The sequence below is a fragment of the Ascaphus truei genome, chromosome 7, assembly GCF_040206685.1.
Source record: "Ascaphus truei isolate aAscTru1 chromosome 7, aAscTru1.hap1, whole genome shotgun sequence".
Classification (NCBI taxonomy): domain Eukaryota; kingdom Metazoa; phylum Chordata; class Amphibia; order Anura; family Ascaphidae; genus Ascaphus; species Ascaphus truei.
In genome coordinates this window covers 73,894,833-73,916,394 of record NC_134489.1, presented here as the reverse complement: position 1 = coordinate 73,916,394, position 21,562 = coordinate 73,894,833, and the positions used below count along the sequence as shown (strand labels likewise).

Sequence of the window (21,562 nt, the reverse complement as noted above, 5' to 3'; positions counted from 1 at the left end):
GGAACAAGGTGACTGATTGGGGAGGGGGAGGGTCATGTGACCTTTTTTTGTGTATAATACTAACAGCTCAGCTGCATTGGGCAGGAACTGCATTAGGCAGTGAGGCATTTAAAGTGAGGTTTTTAAGTGATACAGTTAGACTACAGTGTGACTGGGGACTGCTTCTTTCTGCAAACTCTTTAACTCAAGACAACAAATGGTAAGCTATTCAGATCACACTATGATCCCATGCTTGTTAGCCTGCATAGTTTAACCCCCCACCCCTTTACAACTTCTTTCACTGCAGCCTCTCCCAAAACTGACTGCACAAAACACTGAAACCCTGACTTGACCCTAGCGTTGCAATGCAGCAAAACACATGACAAGGTACAGGTTCACCCCTGCTGTTTAGTCTGCACACACTCACTCTGCTCATAACAGCTCCATGCAACACTGCCTACCTCTGGCATCATGAACCTGCTATGTCTTCTAACTTTTTTCTTTCTCCTGGCCTCATGGAGATGTTACTCCCTCTATCCACTACAAACTCCTCCATCCTGGCCCGCACCCAACATCACCATACACCCTGGACTACTCAAAAGCCTTTCATTATCTATGGAATGTTGGTGGAGAACTCTAAAAACCAGCACACCAACCACTGCTCACTCTAATGGAAAACACCACAAATTTACAACTTGTAAACAACTACCCAAATTTCTTCTCATACTATTACTCTCTCTAGCAGGTGATATTGAAACTAACCCAGGTCCTCCCATTTCAGCTCTGCCCCATGCCCCTGAGAATTCCACCTTTAAATTCCAAAAAGGGCTATCTGTCGCCCATATAAACATCCGGAGCCTGCTGCCCAAACTAGACGAACTAAGGGCATGGTGCCTTATGCATAAACCCAAAGCCATCGTTCTTACAGAAACATGGCTATCCTCTAAAACCCCTGATGCCAATATCGCCATTCAGGGATACTCCATTTTTAGGAGAGATAGGTCAAAGAGAGGAGGAGGGGTGTTATTTTATATTGCAGACACCTTACAATTTACACTGCTACATTGCCCACCAAGTCCACCCTCTTTTGAAACTCTAGTTGGCAAAATCTGCCTCCCCTTTTCTAAGCCCATCTTGCTTGCTGGCATCTACCGCCCCCCTAAAGCCCCTCTACAATCCTTGACTGATATCACCCAATTTCTTGCCTCCATTTCCTCTCTGAATGAGAAGAGTGAGCTGCTAGTTCTTGGGGATTTCAACTTCAATTGGCTTGACCCTAAAAACCACAAAATCCAGATACAACTCAAGTCACTTAACCTATCGCAACTCATTTCCCAACCGACACGAATAAACCTGAAGTCGCATAACCATTCCTTGCTAGACTGGATTCTCTCCTCAAACCCCAGCAGAATCCAATCCTCTGGCATCCTCCCTGACATTTTCAGTGACCATGCAATAGTGTACTGTGTAAGGAAAATTAAACCGCCCCATTCAAGCCCCAAAGTTCTCCTCACTAGAACATTTAAAAACTTTAACCCACAACAGTTTCTGGATGACCTTACCAACTGCCCATGGCACAGAATCTATTTAATTCCCGACCCTGATTCTGCGCTCGACTATTTCCAATCTGAGTTCTTAAAACTCTGCGATACCCATGCTCCACTACGCAAAATAAGGGTATGGGGTGCCCACCTTCCATGGGTTACACCTGACCTTATAGCACTCTACCAGCTCAGGGATGCCTTGTGGAAAAGCTACAAAGTAACTGGCACTACCAAGGATCTCAATCACTACAGATGCATGCGGAACATGTGCACAAGGCAAACAAGGCATGCAAAAGCACAATATTACTCTGACAATCTCCTCCAGAATACATCAAACCCAGCTAATTTCTGGAAGGTTATCAACAATATATTCCAGCCTCCTAACCATCAACAACCAAGTAATATCACTAAGGGGGATATTACTCTGACAAACCCCACTGACATTGCAAATGCATTCAATGATTACTTTGTGGGGTGTGCCACTAACTTATTAGCGAAACGCAGCACAAACCCCAAACCTGAATCTCATCCTGGGAGTACCCCTATAGTCCCACCCCCTCCCAACACTGCCCACAATTTTCAATTTAGCCCAGTATCTGAAGAGGAGATTACACAAGCGCTCCTCAAACTAAAACTAAGCAGCCAATGTGGACCTGACTTACTACAATCTAGGTTCCTACGACTTGGTGCCCCAGCCATTGCCAAACCAATTGCGTCCATAGTCAACTCTATCCTGTCTGCAGGCCATATCCCTAAGACCTGGAAAACTGCCAGAGTTGTCCCAATCTTCAAAAGTGGGGACAAAAACACTGTCTCAAACTACAGGCCAATCTCACTTCTCCCAATTCTATCCAAAGTTATGGAAAAATGTGTCCACTCCCAATTAAGCGATTTCTACACCAAGACAAATTTCCCTAGCCAATTCCAGTCTGGGTTTCGTCCCAAACACTCCACCGTAACTACCCTGCTAAAAGTTTGCAATGAAATCCAGTGTGGAATGGAACGGGGACAACTCACTGGTGCAGTATTCCTAGATTTTGCAAAGGCTTTTGACACAGTTGATCATGCTATCCTGCTTAACAAACTCCAGAGCTCTGGAATAGGGAAACATGCTTTAAACTGGTTTCAGTCCTACCTATCAGGAAGATCCCAACATGTGTCCATCTCAGGCTCTAACTCCAACCCCCTGGATATCACTTGTGGTGTCCCGCAAGGCTCTGTTCTGGGGCCCCTACTCTTCTCAGTGTTCATTAATGATCTTCCCACAGCTTGTAAGGAAGCCTCAATACACATGTATGCAGATGACACAATCCTGTATGCACACAGCCATAGCCTCTCTGACCTTCAACACATACTTCAGTCTGACTTTTTGAGACTCGAAAACTGGATTTCCCAAAACAAACTGTTTTTAAACACTGACAAGACTGTAACAATGGTATTTGGGACCAAGACTAAATTTGTAAAGCTTCCAGTGACTGAGCTCCTGATTAGAACCAACGCTAAAACCACCCTAACACCTGTCACTAGTTTTAAATACCTGGGCTTATGGTTTGACTCCCACTTAACATTCGGGATGCACATTGATACCCTGACAACCAAGACCTATGCCAAACTAGGGGTACTTTACAGGAACAAATCCTCCCTAAGTCTCCTGGTCAGAAAGCGTATTGCACAGCAGATGCTAATGCCAATTATTGACTATGGAGACATAGTATATGGCTCGGCTCCTCAAACCCACCTTAGCAAACTTGACACCCTCTACAATTCAATTTGTCGTTTTGTTCTCCAATGCAACTACAACACACATCACTGCGAAATGCTCAAAGAACTAGATTGGTCATCACTAGAGTCTAGGCGTAAAGTTCACCTTTCCTGTCTCACCCTCAAATACTTTCTGGGCAAGCTACCCAGCTACCTGAACAAGCTCCTCAACCCTACCACATGCAGTACCTATCACCTGAGATCAGACTCCAAAAGACTATTCATGGTCCCAAGACTCAACAAAGTATCCGGACGTTCCTCCTTCTCCTTCCGTGCACCCCAAAACTGGAACAACCTACCAGAGACTCTCATATCCACCACCAGCTTAAGTTCTTTCAAATCTAAGGCTGTCTCACACTTTAATCTGGTCTGTAACTGTTTCATACGCTCATAATATATATTTTCTTTAACTGTGCATGCAATGTCTTGTATATAAATGTATACCTTGTTCATTTATGTAACTGTATTTGTAACCATGTATTATTTGTTTTACTCTGTGCCCAGGACATACTTGAAAACGAGAGGTAACTCTCAATGTATTACTTCCTGGTAAAATATTTTATAAATAAAATAAATAAAATAAATAATAGATACACAAAAACATGAAGGCCACAGCACACGCAATAGAAAAACGATTATTTAATCTGAATAAATCATCAAAACTCCAGAGCGACGTACGTTTCCGAAACGTACGTCGCTCTGGTGTTTTAGTTATTGCCCGATGATTTAAGGAGATGAAATAATCCTTTTTCTATTGAGTGTGCTGCGGACTTCATGTTTTTGTATGTAAAAAAGTGCCTACATATTCATCAGTGCGATACAATGGGGTACAGAGTTATGTATGTTACATAAACAATTACATAGAAATGAGAACAAACAGATAGAGAGACATATTGAGGTCCCTACTTGTGAGAGTTTACAATAAAGAGGGAAATAGGGACAATGTTGAAACAAGAAGGTAAGGTCATTATGGGATAGGGTGAAGCTCAGGTTAGAATATGGCCCAATCTGACAGCTGTAGCCATTAAGGTTTTTTTGGGGGGTGGGGGGGGGGCGGTGTTACATGGTGTGGGGATTGGTCCAGCCAAACAGCTGGCCCCAATGGGGTTGAAGGGGAGTTGAATGTTAGAGGTAGGGTGAGTAGACTTTCTTGAAAAGGTGAGTTTTCAGGGAGTTTATAAACATCTGAAAGCTGCAGGAGAGTCTGATGGCACGTGGTAGGGAATTCCAGAGAGAGAGGCAGCACAGGAAAAGTCTTGTTGGTGTGAGTGGGAAGAGGTAATAAAGTGGGAGCAAAGGCAGATATCGTGGACAGAATGTAGGGGGCGTTTACGTATATATTTTTGGATGAGGACTGAGATATAATGGGAGTCAGTGTCGTTGAGAATTTTGTAAGCCATTTCGAGGGCTTTAAATTTAATTCTAGAGGCCATGGGAAACCAATGTAGGGATATATGCAATGGAGCAGTAGAAGTGGAGCGGCGAGGGAGGTTAATGAGCCTAGCAGCAGCATTTTAGATGGATTGGAGTTGGGAGAGAAGGACAAGGGGAGTGCCAACTAAGAGAAGATTGCAGTAATTGAGGTGGGACAATTGAGTAATTGAGTGAGTGGATTAATCATTAGGATTTTCGTTGCATCATGAGTGAGAAAAGGGTGTATGCTGGTGATATTTCGGAGGTGGAGATGGCAGGACATAGTGAGGGACTGAATGTGATAAATGAATGAGAGATCAGAGTCAAAGATGACCCCTAGAAAGCAGGCTTGGGGTGTTGATGAGATTGTGATATTATTGAAAGTGAGGGAGAGTTTAGGTGTAGAGGTGGCAGTGGAAGGGGGAAAGAATATTTATTCTGTTTTGGACATGTTGAGTTTCAGGTAGCAGTGAGACATCAAGGAGGAGATTTCAGAGAGACAGTTGGAGATACAGGAAAGGAGAGAGGGGGAGTGGTCAGGGGAGGAAAGATAGATTTGAGTATCATCGGCATAAATGTGGTACTGAAAGCCAAAATATTGTATTAGTTCACCAGGATGAGAGGTGTAGAGTGAGAAGAGCATAAGGCCAAGGACAGAGCATTGTGGGACTCCAACAGAAAGAGGGAGTGAAGAGAAGGAAAGACCAGAGAAGGAAACACTGAAGGAGCAGTTGGAAGTTAGGATGTGAGCCATGAGAAGGCTGGATCACGGAGGTCAATGGAGTGGAGAATGTGTGTGTGTGTGTGTGTGTGTGTGTGTGTGTGTGTGTGTGTGTGTGTGTGTGTATGTGTGTGTGTCTATGTGTGTGTGTCTATGTGTGTGTGTATGTGTGTGTATATATATATATATATATATATATACATACATATATATATATATATATATATATATATATATATGTAGAGGTATCTGTACCATGTTAGCCGTGCTTTATTAATCAAGAATGAATAGATGATACCGTTCTGTGGCTAACAAAATACTTTTATTTGTGCGAGCTTTCGAGAGACAGTATCTCGAAATATATATATATATATATATATATATATATATATATATGTATATATATATATCGGAGGTAGTTAGTCTAATGTTAGGAATACATTAACCCCTTTGTAGCACTTAGTGGCCAGCTAACAATGGTTTTTCCATTACTACCTGGCCACATTAGGCTACTAAAGGGTTAACATATTTAAAGGTATATAAACGTTTAGCAAATTAAGTGTAAACATCTATTATAGGTATTCACTTTCCTCTCCAAGCCTTATTCCAGTATCTGGATGGGAATAACGCCAGTGTTAGGTTTGACTTAAACAATGTAGCATTAGTTCCTGGCATTAACCTCAACTGAGCTTAGTGAATATGGAATGAATATCAACTAGGCTCATTTGCATATCATTCAGAATAAATGCCATTACTCATAACACCATGCTTTTAGCAGGAGTAAATCCTGGTTAACATTATGTTATTTGCTTTAGTGAATATGGTGTTATGATTAACGGACAATAAATTAGGTTAATGAAACGTTAAATAAAGTGAATCTGGGCCCTGGTCTGTGGAGACATTGGGAATAAATTGGACTTCACCTTTAAATTTACCCTGACGAAAGGGCTGAGCCCAAACATTTATATCTAACCCATGTCTCCAGTGAAATAAATCTTTCATTTATATGATCATCATCATTCACATTGCCTGCATGTATATTGTCGGCAAATGTGCCAGTAATCATCATCACGAAACATATAAATTATAGTTCTACAGATGTTATAGTTTTATTTTTACAACAAGATGCGTGCAAGGAAACAGAAGGATGCCTAGATATTTATTCTCCATCCACAATACACACCTTCTTATCATTCAATAACAGCAGTCAAAGTAAAGCAGCATCAATACATTTATAACCAAAGCACTGTCTTGTTTTATGGAAACTGACCAACAGAAAATATAACTGATGGAGGAAAATATTTTTTGTTAAACCCATGGAAAAAATGCGATAATGTCTAATGGATCATAAAAACAACAATGGATCATCAGAGTATCAAAGATAAATGGCAGTGGGCCAATAGAATTTCAGTATGCTTGGAGGCATTTGCTGTAGCAAATGGTTCTCTTCCCATCCTTTTATTCTCACCTTCAGCTGTCGTCGAATTCTGTCAATAAAAAACTGCCAGCAATTCTCTCTTGAGTCTGGAAGGCCGAGAGCGCGCAGCTCCATGCGGGTGGAAGAGACAATGCTATCCTCCTCCTCTTCACTGAACAGATCAGGGATGTCACCTGCATGTTAGAAACATGGACATGTGGGGTAAACTGCAACATCATTTTAATTTGGTTAGGCTCATGTACCGCTGGGAAAGGTACCGACTCCATTGCATATTACAGGTACTGCCACAAGAAACTGGTTTACGATAAGTGTCCCATTGGCTTTTCCCCAGTGTGGCATCTGGGAGACTTAAATTAAACTTGAGTGAAAGGTCCAGGTCCTTTAACTCATTGTTTCTCAACGAGTCCATACTAGTAGTTTCAAAACACTAAATCCATTTCCTTGTTCCAAAATGCTGAACCCCTGCTGTCCGAGATAATGACCGGTATATTACTTCCTGTTTTTTAAAGGGGACTAAACAGCCATCCAATAGGAAGCCGCATGATGTTGCGGCTTCCATTTGGCCTGAGATTTGGAAGCCATTTTGTTTCCCCTTAAGAGAGTTTAAAACCCAGTCACTTCACCAATAACTATCTTGGGAACAAAGGGGTCCCCGTTGCTGAACCATGGAACAGGTGTATTTATAGCGCCATGGGACACATGATTCCCATCCTTTAAAAAAACACGGGGAAGGGGGTAAAAAAAAAAAAGACGATGGGCGATTGCTTCTATGAAAACATTTGTTCTAGTTTACAACATTCAAAGCATAACCACCCTCGTTTATGCAAGTGTTAAATCATGAATTTTCCGAGTCCGGCTGCTTTAATTGTGCTTTTTTTTTTTAACCTAATGTGGCAGATAACGGATCACGGACTTCTAGTGAAACAAGTGCAGATATAAAAAAAAAAAAAAACTATTTAAAGAAAAATAAATTCATAATAAACCGAATTATGGCTGATTGCAACTCATTATATTAAGCAGCTTGTTTCTCTGGTGTCACAGAGGTGACTTAACAGCTCCCATTACAAATCTGCAAAGATGACCTCTCACATCCACTGATGAAGCCTATTCAAAAACCCCTGCCCGGTGTTCATTTAAAATGTTATATTTCTGAACTGTTTTGATCATGAGCATATTTAGCAAAGGTTTTTTTTTTTTTTTTCCCCTAATCTGTGGTCTTCATTATTTAAAGTTGCCATCGAAGTAGCACAGTGGAATTATTCAGCTATCAAGTAAGTTTTCCCCACATGCTTTAAATATTTATTTAATAAATGAAGATATGTTAACAAGCTTATGAAAGGAAGCCCTCAAAGAAGTGAACATTGTAAGAAAAATAAAGTGAGGAATATCCAGTTTATCCAGGTTTAGTTGGACATACCTAACGAACACAAAATGATGCTGAGGTACAGTACCTTCTATAATGTTATATTATTAACCACCTGTCTTACCTTCAAATACATTCTGGACAAGTTACCCAATTATCTGAGCAGGCTTCTCATCCCTCCTGTACACAGCCCTTGTCTCCATAGATCCACTCCCAGCAACCTGCTTATGCTTCAATCAGGGTTGCCACCTTCCATTGAAGCCTAACCCGGAGACTTTTTACAATGCATTTTTTATATTTATTTATTTTATGGATTTATTTTTCTTATTTATCTCGAATTCAAATGGTGCACGTTGCCATGATAGCGGGACGCCTTATGGCGCCGAGGCAGCCATGTTGATGGGGTTTGCAGGGGGAGATGCCGCTGGCGCCACCGCCCGGAGATTACTCAACTCAACCTGTAGCAAGGAGATAAGTGGCGGAAACCCGTAGTCTCCGGGTCAAACCCGAAGTGGTGGCAACACTGGCTTCAATGAAGACTCTGGTCGCTCTTCCTTCTCTTACCGAACACCCCACTTCTGAAACAATTTACTGGTCACTCTCAAATCTGCCTCCATGTTTGTAGCTTGTAATGTTGTCAACAGTATTTAGAAATATATGTTACCATGTTTCATTTTAAGGAGACCTGCACTTTTTTCCCCTCAAGTATTTTACAATAAAATACCACACATTTTGTTAAATATGGTGGGTAAAATAGTGACAAAAACCTGCCACCGTAAAGTAAATAAAAATATCACTTGTGAGCACATTCACATCTGAGACAGGTCTGCAACTCTGCTTTTCCCCATTATCTCTTAGCACAGGGGAGCACAAACTTTTCCTGCTGCGCCCCCCGTGTTCATTGTCCCGCTCTGGTGCTCCCTACCCCCCCCCCCCCCAACCAACCTGGTGTCCGCATCAAATTACGCTGCAGGGTCATGTGATGTGTCAGGATTGCCTAGACCTCCTGCCTAGCCATAGCTTCCTTGTCCACTGGGTGTGCTGCTGTCTTCTGTTGGCTCTGGGTTCCTCTGTCTGTCTGTCTTCTTGTTGCTCCTGTCTCTGTCCTTTATAGCTTGCTTCCTGTCTGTTGCTTTTGCCTTTGCTTGCTAGTCAGACTCCTGCAGTATGCTCATGCCTGTCTTTGATCCTGACCTGTTTCCTGTACCTGTACCTGTATTTGAGTCTGCTCACAGTAAAAGCCCTTGCTAGTAATCTGGCTTGTCCCTGGTTATTCCTGCTCCCCGGTCTCAGTCCCTGCTCCCTGTTCTTAGTCCCTGTCCTGCCCCGCCTGTCCTGTTCCAGTCTCCTCGTTGCCGACCTCTGCTTGTACCTAACTTCGCTGCCTGCCGCCTGCCTCGGACCCCTGCTTGTACCTGACTTCGCTGCCTGCCGCCTGCCTTGGACCTCTGCTTGTGACCCCTACTACGCTCGTGCTGTTCCGGCCACCGAGATCCTACCCGCCACAGGAGTCTCCCGTGACAGAAAGCAAAGGCCACTTCTGGATCTCGCTGGAACAGATTCTTCTTCTGCCTGCACCCTTTCCTGCCTGCTGCAGCAGACCACATCCGCATGGTTGAAGATAAGTACTTTCGTTTCTTTTTTGGAAATCCAAGTTGGGATTTTGAAAGGTTTTTTTTGTCGTTGCTGCTAAGTGTTCTGCAAGAATTATTGCGTTCATAACGAAAAAACATTTTTTTTTCTGAGACTAGAACTGTTACTACCGACTATTGCAGCTTTCTTTGAGATGTTTATTTTTGCAAAGGTTTCTGCAGGGTTTTTTGTGCCACTTTCTCCCTGAGAAGAATTCCCTATTATAAAAAAGACCCTTCCCTGCAGTACCTGTTTTTGCCATTTTGAGACTTTCATTACCTGGACAAGAATTGTCTCTGCATTGTGGGTGGGCCACTGCAGATTTTCAGACTCACATTTCTATTTAGGACGGTTACCTTGATTTACTGCTGTTCACAGGGTCTTCATTTCAAAAGACAAAAGTGCTCCCATTATTTTGTTGCTGCATGCTTTGATTTTCTTGCATCTATAGTTTTTCATATGATTGGTTCTAAGGTTTCAGGTTTACCTGCAAGTTCCCCTAAAGTTTGTTTCTCTGCAACATATGATATCCCTACGCCTGATATCAAAGGTTTCAGATTTGACTGCAGGGTTCTCTGTCTGATATTCCTATGTCAAAAGTTTCAGATCTAACTACAAGTTTTCTCTGTATTAGTTTCCTGCTGTCTATGATATTTCTATGCCTGATATCAAAAGTTTCAGATTCAACTGCAGGTTTTCTTTGTCTATATGATATCCCTACGCCTGATGCATAAGGATTTAGATGTAACTGCAGGTTTTCTCTGTCTGTATGATATCCCTATGCCTCATGCGTAAAGATTCAGATATAACTGCAGGTTTCTCTGTCTATGTTTTTTCCTTGCATTTATAATCTCTGTGACTGATGTTAAAGTCTTTAAGGGTCAGCTCTCCTATCTTGTGTCTCTCTGTGTCTAATATTCCTGTTGTTCATTCTAATGCTTCTGTTTTAAAAACACATTTCCTCTTTACTGGTGTCTTGGGAAGTGTGGTTTAATTATGGCTCCCACTCAAACAGTCTTGAGCAGTAAATGTGAACACAGTACCACTGATTCTTCAGAACTTCTCAAAGCAAGGAAGAAGAAGAAGAAGAAGGGAGGCATTACTGTGGAAGTTGCAGAAGGAATTAAGAATGAAAATTTAACCTCAGAGTCTGCATTTGATGAAAGAGATATGCTGCAGCTTAAGGCAACTCACAGACGTAGCCCAAGAATAGTGGAAGAGAAGAAAGATGCTCCTACTCAGACGCTTCAAGCTGCACAGAAAGCGATTGATTGTCTTTATGAACGTTTAGATAAGGAGCAAGAGGCCAAGATTGCACTACAAAGCTGTCTATCTTCAGCAATTGCTAAGTGTGTTCTCCAGGAGAAAGAAAGAGAGCAGTTGGAGAGGGACAGGGTAATCCTGTCAAGTAAGCTGGAGAAGGCCTATGCTGATAATGCGCAGTACCAGAATTTCATGGCTCAAGTTGGCGCAAAACTGGAAGCCTCTGAGGAGAAGAATTGCCACTTCAACATAGAACTACGTTCTTTGAGAGAGATCTTCGAAGGATTAAATAGCAGTTTTGAAATGGTAACCCAGAAGTGCAAGAATCTCTGTGTCCAGGTCAGTGAAGGAGATAAGAAACTCCATGAATTAGAAGAGGAGAAGAAGCAGTTGGCCCAGGAAAAGTTGGATATGCAGACAGCACTGCAGAATGCAGAGAGAGTGCTGCAAGAGGAACGTGTCTCCCTGGAGCGGCGCACTCAGGCAGAGAATATGCTGCAGAGTCAGCTGCGAGAACTACGTGCACATCTGCAGGACGCCAAGGAGAGATGGGTGAATGCTGAAGAGAGACAGCGAGTATTGCAGGAGGAAAGTTTCCAGACTGCCTACAAGATAAAGATGCTGGAAGAGTATTTGAGTACCCAGTGTGTCCCCAAAGAACAGCATGAGGAGCTGAAGGTCACACTGAGCATAACCAGAGCCTCGCTGGAGGAGGAGAGGTCTGGGAGAGCACGGCCCGGTTCTGCCTCCAGCAGAAAGTCTCTTTCAGACTCTGGTTCCACAGAGACATCCCCTCTCAGTCCTCCTGGAGACGTGGGGGAAGTGGGCGACCTGAAGGAGTTTGTTCTGCGCCCCGCGCCACGCGGTGTCACCGTCAGATGTCGGATCAGCCGAGACAAGAAAGTGATGGACCGAGGACTGTACCCCACCTACTACATGCACCTGGAGCGGGACGAAAACCACAAGCTCTTTCTTCTCGCTGGGAGGAAGAGAAAGAAGAGTAAAACGTCCAACTACTTGATATCTATTGATCCGACCGACATGTCCCGGGAGGCGGGCAGTTTTACTGGCAAACTCCGATCCAACCTAATGGGGACCAAGTTTACAGTGTTTGACCGCGGTGTTAGCCCAGCCAGGGCTCAGGGACAGTCAGAGAATGCAGCGTCCCGGCAAGAACTGGCGGCTATTTGCTATGAAACTAACGTCCTCGGGTTTAAGGGTCCCCGGAAGATGGCGGTTCTCATTCCCGGAAAGAATTTCAATCACGAGCGCATCCCTTTCCAGCCACACAATGATTCGGAGAGCCTGCTGTCTAAATGGCAGAACAAGTGTCAGGAGAACATCATCGAGCTGCACAATAAGGCCCCCGTGTGGAATGATGACACTCAGTCTTACGTGTTCAACTTCCACGGGCGTGTCACACACGCATCTGTGAAGAACTTCCAGATTGTGCACGACAATGATCTGGAGTACCCTCTGCCCACTGACAAGCCACCAGAGGTGGGTCACCTTGAGTCGCCGTTTCATCAAGGCCTCCGGGAAGAGCCTGGAGGATCGTCCGGAGAACGCTCCTGAGAGGGGGGAGTAATGTCAGGATTGCCTAGACCTCCTGCCTAGCCATAGCTTCCTTGTCCACTGGGTGTGCTGCTGTCTTCTGTTGGCTCTGGGTTCCTCTGTCTGTCTGTCTTCTTGTTGCTCCTGTCTCTGTCCTTTATAGCTTGCTTCCTGTCTGTTGCTTTTGCCTTTGCTTGCTAGTCAGACTCCTGCAGTATGCTCATGCCTGTCTTTGATCCTGACCTGTTTCCTGTACCTGTACCTGTATTTGAGTCTGCTCACAGTAAAAGCCCTTGCTAGTAATCTGGCTTGTCCCTGGTTATTCCTGCTCCCCGGTCTCAGTCCCTGCTCCCTGTTCTTAGTCCCTGTCCTGCCCCGCCTGTCCTGTTCCAGTCTCCTCGTTGCCGACCTCTGCTTGTACCTAACTTCGCTGCCTGCCGCCTGCCTCGGACCCCTGCTTGTACCTGACTTCGCTGCCTGCCGCCTGCCTTGGACCTCTGCTTGTGACCCCTACTACGCTCGTGCTGTTCCGGCCACCGAGATCCTACCCGCCACAGGAGTCTCCCGTGACATGATGTCACGTCACCCGCGGTGTCATTTGACAAGTGTGACGTCACATGGCGCGCAGTGTCATTTGACGCCTCGTTGCCATGGTGACGTGCCACAGTCGGCTGAATCCTGGTAAGTGAAGTGTTACAGGGGCCTCACGCAATCCCCCGGCATTTAATTTAAATTTCGTGGGGAAGAGCGCGGGGTCTCTGCAACCGCCCGTGCCCCCCCCCCCCCTCCAGCAAAATCTCCCACCCCAGTTTGCGCACCCCCTGTCTTAGCATACAGTGCTTCCACTGGAGCCAAGGATACTAGGAAATGACATGCAAAGTAGCAGCCTGTGCTGAAAAGCTGTGAAATGTGGCAGGCATAAGCTTACAGGGTGCCATATTAAAATGGATTGGATATAAAAGGTGACACTGTGTGTGCTCATTGTCATGTCATTTCCCAGAATCCCTAGCAGCAGTGGAAAAAAGCAGGGTTGCACACCTGTCTGAGACATGTGAATATGCTCACAAGTGGTATTTGTATTTGCTGTATAATGTACACAATGAAAAAGAAAAATGCAAAGTTATTTTTTAAATAATCCGGGACTATATATTGAGGCAATTTTGTCATAAAACCGGGACATCTTCATGCTTGACCATGTATCAAAATATTTTGCTCCAATTAATGTACAGGTAGTCCTCGCTATCCAACGTTTCACTTTGCAACGAATGGCATATCCAACGCTTTACAATGCAACCCTACGGGCCGTTTTCCGACGCCGGAATGCGTTATCCAACGCTCACCGCCACTGATTAACATGGGACTCACGTTACAACGGTTTCACTATCCAACGCTACTTCCAGAACGGCTTCCGTTGGATAACCGAGGATTGCCTGTACTTGCCAAAAAATATCAGCCATATGTGAAATGGTGCAAGACTAAAATTCTGCATCAGATGTAAGAAACTACTTACATACGCTGCAGCTCTGATCCCTGAGCAGTGCATCTAAACACACATTACGTTGATGCATAGAGAGCCCGGGGTGTTTTTTAACTGCTTGGTCACAAATGCCGTTTTGTAACTGGAAGAAACCCCCTGAACTTACCTGAAGCCAGCATGTCATTAATTAGAACGAGGAACCGTTCATCAGGTATCTGAGCATCCGTGTGCAGAAACACAGTACCAATGTTTTTCACTCCTACTTTGAAGTACAGTGTAGCTATGTCGCTCTATAAAGAGATAAAATACAATCCTGCTTTAATTGAAAATTATATAACGTTGCTATTTTGTTATCAAAGATACCTTGTCTGTAATTTCTCTCAGCTCAGTCGATAATATGTACACTCAACAGACTCCTGGTCGTCCCTCCCCCCCCCCTTTTTTTCTTTTGTAACCCAAACCCGTTCCTACTCCATTGTATGATTGAATATGTCAATAAAAATTAAGTTGAAAATATATATATATATATATATATATATATATATATATATATATATATATATATATATATATATATATATATATATATATATATATATATATATATATATATATATATATATATTGTGATGTCCCCACCACGTTGCAGTCTCTTTTATCCAGATCAAAGGCAGGGAAACGTAGTGTTGATGCACAGGAGGGTTTATTTGTCCGGTACAAAGCAGGAGCAGGGTTAACTTATAAGATAAAACATAAACAAAAGCCTAACTCTTTTTCAGAGTTCTGACTAATACAGCTTAGTCCCTAACTACCAGTGGGGAAAACTAAGTTCCTTCCCCACTTTAGACACTGTACCTGCAGCTTCCCTTTGCAGTATCTCACAGGGCTGTCTGTGTGTGTGCCTTTTAACCTTGAAGCTCATTAATTAGGGCTCAGGTGAGAGTGAAGGGAACACACCCTGGAAGGTGCTGGGTCCTATGTACCTCCCCTCAAACACCTTTTGCTTCAATATATCACATATCCCCCCCCCCATTGCTCAATCGTTATCGGGTGAGCACTTGAAAATAGGGAGGTGTATACTCGGGACAATGCATCAGCATTTCCATGTTTGGAGCCTGGCCTGTGTTCAACTGTGAACTGGAACCCCTGGAGACTCAAAAACCAGCGAGTTACCCGAGCATTCTTTTCCTTATTTTGTTGCATGTACTTTAAGGGTGCATGGTCGGTTATTAGGGTAAATTTTCTCCCTATTAAATAATATTTTAGAGTCTCTAACGCCCATTTGATGGCCAAGCCCTCTTTCTCAACTACGGCATATCTCTTCTCATGGACAGTTAGCTTTCGGCTGATATATATGATGGGGTGTTCCTCCGCTCCGACTCTTTGTGACAGGACCGCTCCTATCCCTACATCGGAAGCGTCACACTGAACCTGAAATTCCCTGGTGAAGTCTGGGGTGATCAGGACGGGATGAGCACATAAGGCGTCTTTTAAGCTTTGGAAAGCTTTCTCCGCCTGGTCAGACCACTTCACCATGACTGAACTCTTCCCTTTCGTTAGGTCAGAGAGAGGGGTTGAGAGGGTGGCAAAGTCTGGTATAAAGCGACGGTAGTAACCGGCCAGGCCGAGGAAGGCTTTAACCTGTTTCTTAGTAACTGGTCTCGGCCATTCCCTAATTGTCTTCAGCTTTGCCACCTGTGGTTTCACAAGCCCTCTACCAACCGTATACCCTAAGTACTTGGTCTCTTCTAAACCGATGGCACACTTAGCAGGGTTTGCCGTCAGACCCGCTTCCTCCAGGGAGTCTAAAACTGCCTGTACCTTTTCCAGGTGAGAGTCCCAGTCATTACTGTGAATGATCACATCATATAGGTAGCTCGCGGCATAGTCTGTATGGGACTTCAAAACCCGGTCCATCAATCTCTGAAAGGTTGCTGGAGCCCCATGTAGATCGAAGGGTAGGACCTTATATTGGTATTGCCCGCCTGGTGTGGAAAATGCCGTTTTCTCTTTAGCAGCCTGTGTTAGAGGTACCTGCCAATACCCCTTAGTCAGATCAAGGGTAGTTAAGTATCGGGCATCACCTACCCTGTCTATCAGTTCGTCTACCCGTGGCATAGGGTATGTATCAAATTTGGAGACTGCATTTAGTTTCCTAAAATCATTACAGAACCTGATCGAGCCATCCGGTTTCGGAACCAGCACGATAGGGCTCGACCAGTTACTGAATGACTCCTCGATTACGTCGAGGTCCAACATTTTCTGTACCTCCTCTTTAACGGCCTGTCGCCTAGCCTCAGGTAGTCTATAGGGTTTAAGATGTATGACCTTCCCAGGTTCTGTATGGGTGTTATGCTCAATAACCGAGGTTCTCCCGGGTACAGGGGAGAAAACTCGGGCATTGCGCACAAGAAACTCCTTTACCACCTGCTTCTGAGGGCCAGACAAGGTGTCAGCAACTTTCACTTCAGGAACAGAAGGTTTCCTAGATGGTATAGTCTGAACTACAGTAACCAACGCTTCCCTCTCTTTCCAGGGCTTTAGGAGATTCACATGATATAACTGTTCTGGCTTCCTCCTCCCGGGCTGACTAACTCTATAATTGACCTCTCCTACTCTTTCTAGGACTTCGTAGGGTCCCCGCCAGGTGGCCAAAAATTTACATTCTACTGTAGGTACCAGCACTAACACCTTATCTCCCGGCCCAAACACCCTAAGTCTGGCATTCCGGTTATAAGAGTTCTGCTGTGAACTCTGGGCTTGCTGCATGTGTTGTCGCACAATCGGCAACACTGCTGCAATGCGATCCTGCATCTGGGAAATATGCTCGATTATGCTACGGTGGGGTGTTGACTCTGTTTCCCAGGTCTCTTTGAGCATATCCAGTATACCTCGTGGGTGTCTCCCATACAACAACTCAAAAGGGGAGTAACCTGTAGATGCCTGAGGGACTTCTCTTACGGCAAACAATAAATATGGCAAGAGAAAATCCCAGTTTTTACCATCTCGGTCTATGGCCTTCCGTAACATATGTTTAAGAGTCTTGTTAAACCGCTCCACTAGGCCGTCGGTTTGCGGGTGATAGACCGAGGTGTGTAAATGTTTGATATTCAACAACCTGCATAGCTCTTTCGTAACCCGGGACATAAAAGGGGTTCCTTGGTCTGTTAATATTTCCTTGGGGATCCCAACCCGAGTAAACAACAACATTAATTCTTTGGCTATGCCTTTAGCGGATGTATTCCGGAGGGGAACCGCTTCCGGATATCTTGTGGCATAGTCTACAATGACTAGAATGTGTTGATGGCCCCGTGCTGACTTTGGTAATGGGCCTACCAGATCCATTCCGATACGTTCAAAAGGAACTTCAATAATGGGCAAGGGTACTAACGGAATACGGAACGATTTTACTGGTGAGGTCATTTGACACTCTGGACATGTCTCACAATAACGTTCTACGTCTTTGTGTAGACCCGGCCAGTAAAATCGCGCCTTTATTCTATCAGTGGTTTTCTTTACCCCTAGGTGTTCTCCCAGGACATGGCTATGGGCCAGGTCCATTACCTGACTTCTAAAGGGCATTGGTACCAGTAACTGCTCTAACCTATCAGGGTCATTGTTGTAGTTAAAGTAGGGTGGTGATGGCGTAACCTCAGGATTAACTGGTACCCCATTTATGCTCACTACTGTGGCTTTGGCGTTTACAGACGTCAAATCGTCTAGTTGGGCAGAGGCAAACTTTACGGGAGCAACCTGTAAATCCTGAAAATCTAGTTCTGGAGTGTCCTCAACCTCAGGTCCTTCACCTGCCATAACCTCTAACACAGAACCAAGGTCTACTGGATCGGGAACCTCAGACCTCAAGGGCACATCCTGAACACAATCAGACTTCCTTTCCCACAGTTCCCCTGGGAAATCCTGACCCACTAGTACCTCATACATCAGATTCGGCACTACTCCGACCTGATGCTGTACTGGGCCAATGGGGTTTTCTATGTACACTCGTGCAGCCGGGTAAGTGCGATCATCCCTATGGATACAGGTTACTTGTAAGGAGACCCCTGGTAGAAACCCAGACTGGACTAGATGTGCAGCGACCAACGTAACTGTACTACCAGTGTCGAGCATTGCACTTACAGGTATCCCATCTATTTTGACTTCACACATCCTATTCCTCTCTAAATGACCTTTCTCTATCACAGTCTGTTTAACAGCAGGAACCCCGCCCGAAAAATACCCTACAGAAATGTCACATTGCATTCGGTCAAGGTTCATAGGGCAAACTGCTGCCACATGTCCAAGTTCATGACATTTGTAGCACTCAGTGTACTTCCCAAAACTGGGTCAGGGTTTTTTCTCCAGTCTATTGGAAGGAGTGGGTCTAGAGTCCCTTCTATGGGCCGTGGGATTTCCATCTCCTTTATGGGAGTCTATGAGTCCCTGTGGGCCACTAGGCCGAGGAACAGTCTTACCGGACCTCCTGATGTGCGGTGACCTGCGACCGGGAAACTCGTCGGGACTTGTATTCCGGGCCATCTTCTCAGCAGCAAAGTGGCGTTCCACTAAAGCGACCAACTGCTCTGCGCTTTGGGGTTCATTCTGGCTGACCCACTTCTGGACGGTGCGAGGAAGACCCCGCAGGAACCGGTCTATGACGACCCTTTCGACGATGGCGGCGGCTGTACATTCGTCAGGCTGGAGCCATTTCCGCGCAGAGTGGATGAGGTCGTAGATTTGGGAGCGGGGAGCCTTTTCTGCATCATAACGCCAGGAGTGGAATCGCTGCGCCCGAACTGCGACAGTGACACCTAGCCGTGCCATAATCTCAGCCTTCAGGGTTTCATAGTTTTCCGTCTGCTCTGGCTCCAAGTCATAATAGGCCTTTTGCGAGTCCCGCACCAGGAAAGGAGCAATTATTCCAGTCCACTGCTCAACTGGCCATCCTTCGCGTGCTGCGGTGCGCTCGAAAATTGACAGGTACGCCTCAACGTCATCGTCCATCGTCATCTTCTGAATAAGGTACGATTTTACCTGGTGAGCGACCTGTGGGGCCACGCTAGTCTGGGCGGTAATTTTCTCCCCCAAGACTCGGAGCTCCTGGTGTAGGCGAAGTTGCGCCTCGTGTTGTTCATCTTTTAGCGTCTGATGTAGGGACAGCGCCATCTGCTCTACTAACGCCGCAGTACTTTCCGTTTGTAACTTTGTAATCTGTTCTAAGCTCTCATTATGGGATGTTGACATCTCCTGCAAACCCCGCAACAGAATAGCAGCATTTTCTGTTTGCTTGTACTGGAGCGAGGATAGAAACGCCTCCATTTTCCACTTTCACTGCCTTGTGGACTGCCCACATTAAACTCCACCAATTGTGATGTCCCCACCATGTTGCAGTCTCTTTTATCCAGATCAAAGGCAGGGAAACGTAGTGTTGATGCACAGGAGGGTTTATTTGTCCGGTACAAAGCAGGAGCAGGGTTAACTTATAAGATAAAACATAAACAAAAGCCTAACTCTTTTTCAGAGTTCTGACTAATACAGCTTAGTCCCTAACTACCAGTGGGGAAAACTAAGTTCCTTCCCCACTTTAGACACTGTACCTGCAGCTTCCCGTTGCAGTATCTCACAGGGCTGTCTGTGTGTGTGCCTTTTAACCTTGAAGCTCATTAATTAGGGCTCAGGTGAGAGTGAAGGGAACACACCCTGGAAGGTGCTGTGTCCTATGTACCTCCCCTCAAACACCTTTTGCTTCAATATATCACAATATATATATAAAAAAGAAAAAAAGTAGCGCCAAAAGATATAATAATATGAATGCAAATTCAAATAACAACATGTGATATCAAAACAACCTATTAAATAATTAATAATCAATAAACAATATTGTACTAAATAGAACACTAATATAGATATTATCACAAAATTAAAGTCCAATGTTCAAACCCTAGAGAAGAGCCCTGACAGGTATAACAGGACAAAGTACAGGATCCAGGGGCCCACGGCAGCTCTCAAATGGATTAACCAGTTCCACAGCAAAATCTATGAGAAAAACAAAACAGAGAGCGCACGCCCCATAGTGTGATACTGTAACATTTAATGTAGGGAAGGATGGGTGGGCGGATTAAAAACACTCACAATGTACAAGATATAAATAGGCAGTATGTGATTAATAATCACCACCAGGCAGGTCCAAAACCGCAGCAGATACGGAGTCCATGAACAACAGGAACCAGTCTCCCAAACAGCACTGTCTCTCCGGTTCACTAAAAATCCTCCAAAACAGTCTGGTATCAGAGTTGGCCTTCATATAATTCCATGTGCTCCTCGGCCGTAAAGGATACACACAACGTGATGACGTAGTGTCGCAAGGTACGTCCCTGACGCGTTTCGTCGCAACAAATGCAACTTTATCAAAGGGAATGTCCCTGAACAAGAATGGAAATGTATAAGTACTGGAGGGTCTCAATCTTGATTGGTAGTTGTAATAGGTGATGGTACCTCCCCTAGAAACGAGCCATAGCTTAATAGAATTGTAATTAAACTTAAAACAAATCAATTTGGGCTATTATATCAATTGATTCTAATATATATAAATATTTATAAAAATAAATAATAAAAACGGACTCTCCAGTAAAGATATATTGCCATATATTGTAATAACATAAATTCATAAATTATACTGCTATAAATGAGTTAATAATACACTGTGTGATAAGGAATAATAAAATATATATTGCATAACAATCTAAAAATGCCTTAAATGTTACACTGATTTTTTATATATAGTATATAAACATTTACCAAAAGGTTTAAAATTACTTAAAAATGAAAAATTCTTATATGTTAGCACTTACATGATAAGCAATCCAAAATATAATGAATTATATTATAAAAACAATAATACAATCATGAATACACAGGTGAAACTTAGATTATCTAGCAAAGACAAGAAATATATACATTTATATAGGAGCAACACTCTTAGTCACAGCCCTAGGCCTGGTCCTTCCAGTGCCCTGGCCACGCCTCCCCCAGCACCTGTTAGCAGCGTAACCCCTGCAGTCCCAGTTCATACATGGGCGCATGTGGCAGTTACAGGTGTTGACCCCAGCAACAACAATGCTGGGGCCACGCCCTGTCTGAGCAGGAAGCTTGGGGTGAGGTGCCCAATGTCACCTGGCCTAAACATAGAGATATATGTGAGGGCTGTGGCTTATGTGGTGGGTCCCTCTGCTGTGGTGGCGGCCAGCAAAATGTAAGGGAGGGGCATTTTCTTCCACCGTACGCTGGCTGCCACTCACACCCTGGTGCAGAAAGGCATCAGTGTAGGGGGGAAATATATCCCTATAGAACCCATGGAGGGGTTAGGCACAAAGGTCATTCTGTCAAATGTGCCCCCCTTCATCCCAGATTGCCTCATGAA

General features: G+C 44.3%; 2 protein-coding genes across 2 annotated transcripts in view; one reads left to right on the top strand and one right to left on the bottom strand.

Moving 5' to 3' along the window:
• LOC142499998 (dynein axonemal heavy chain 11-like) overlaps positions 1 to 21,562 on the bottom strand; it is a 362,984-nt gene that overhangs the window by 139,776 nt on the left and 201,646 nt on the right. Inside the window, exons 53-54 of the mRNA XM_075610053.1 lie at positions 14,312 to 14,435; positions 6,887 to 7,029 (exon numbers count right to left, since the gene is read on the bottom strand). Of these exons, the coding sequence (XP_075466168.1) occupies positions 6,887 to 7,029; positions 14,312 to 14,435 (267 nt within the window). The remainder of the gene's footprint in view (positions 1 to 6,886; positions 7,030 to 14,311; positions 14,436 to 21,562) is intronic.
• Positions 9,211 to 13,202, top strand: LOC142499545 (uncharacterized). Its single transcript, XM_075609044.1, has one exon. It carries the CDS (start codon positions 10,848 to 10,850, stop codon positions 12,687 to 12,689), a length of 1,842 nt encoding a protein of 613 aa, XP_075465159.1. The 5' UTR covers positions 9,211 to 10,847; the 3' UTR covers positions 12,690 to 13,202.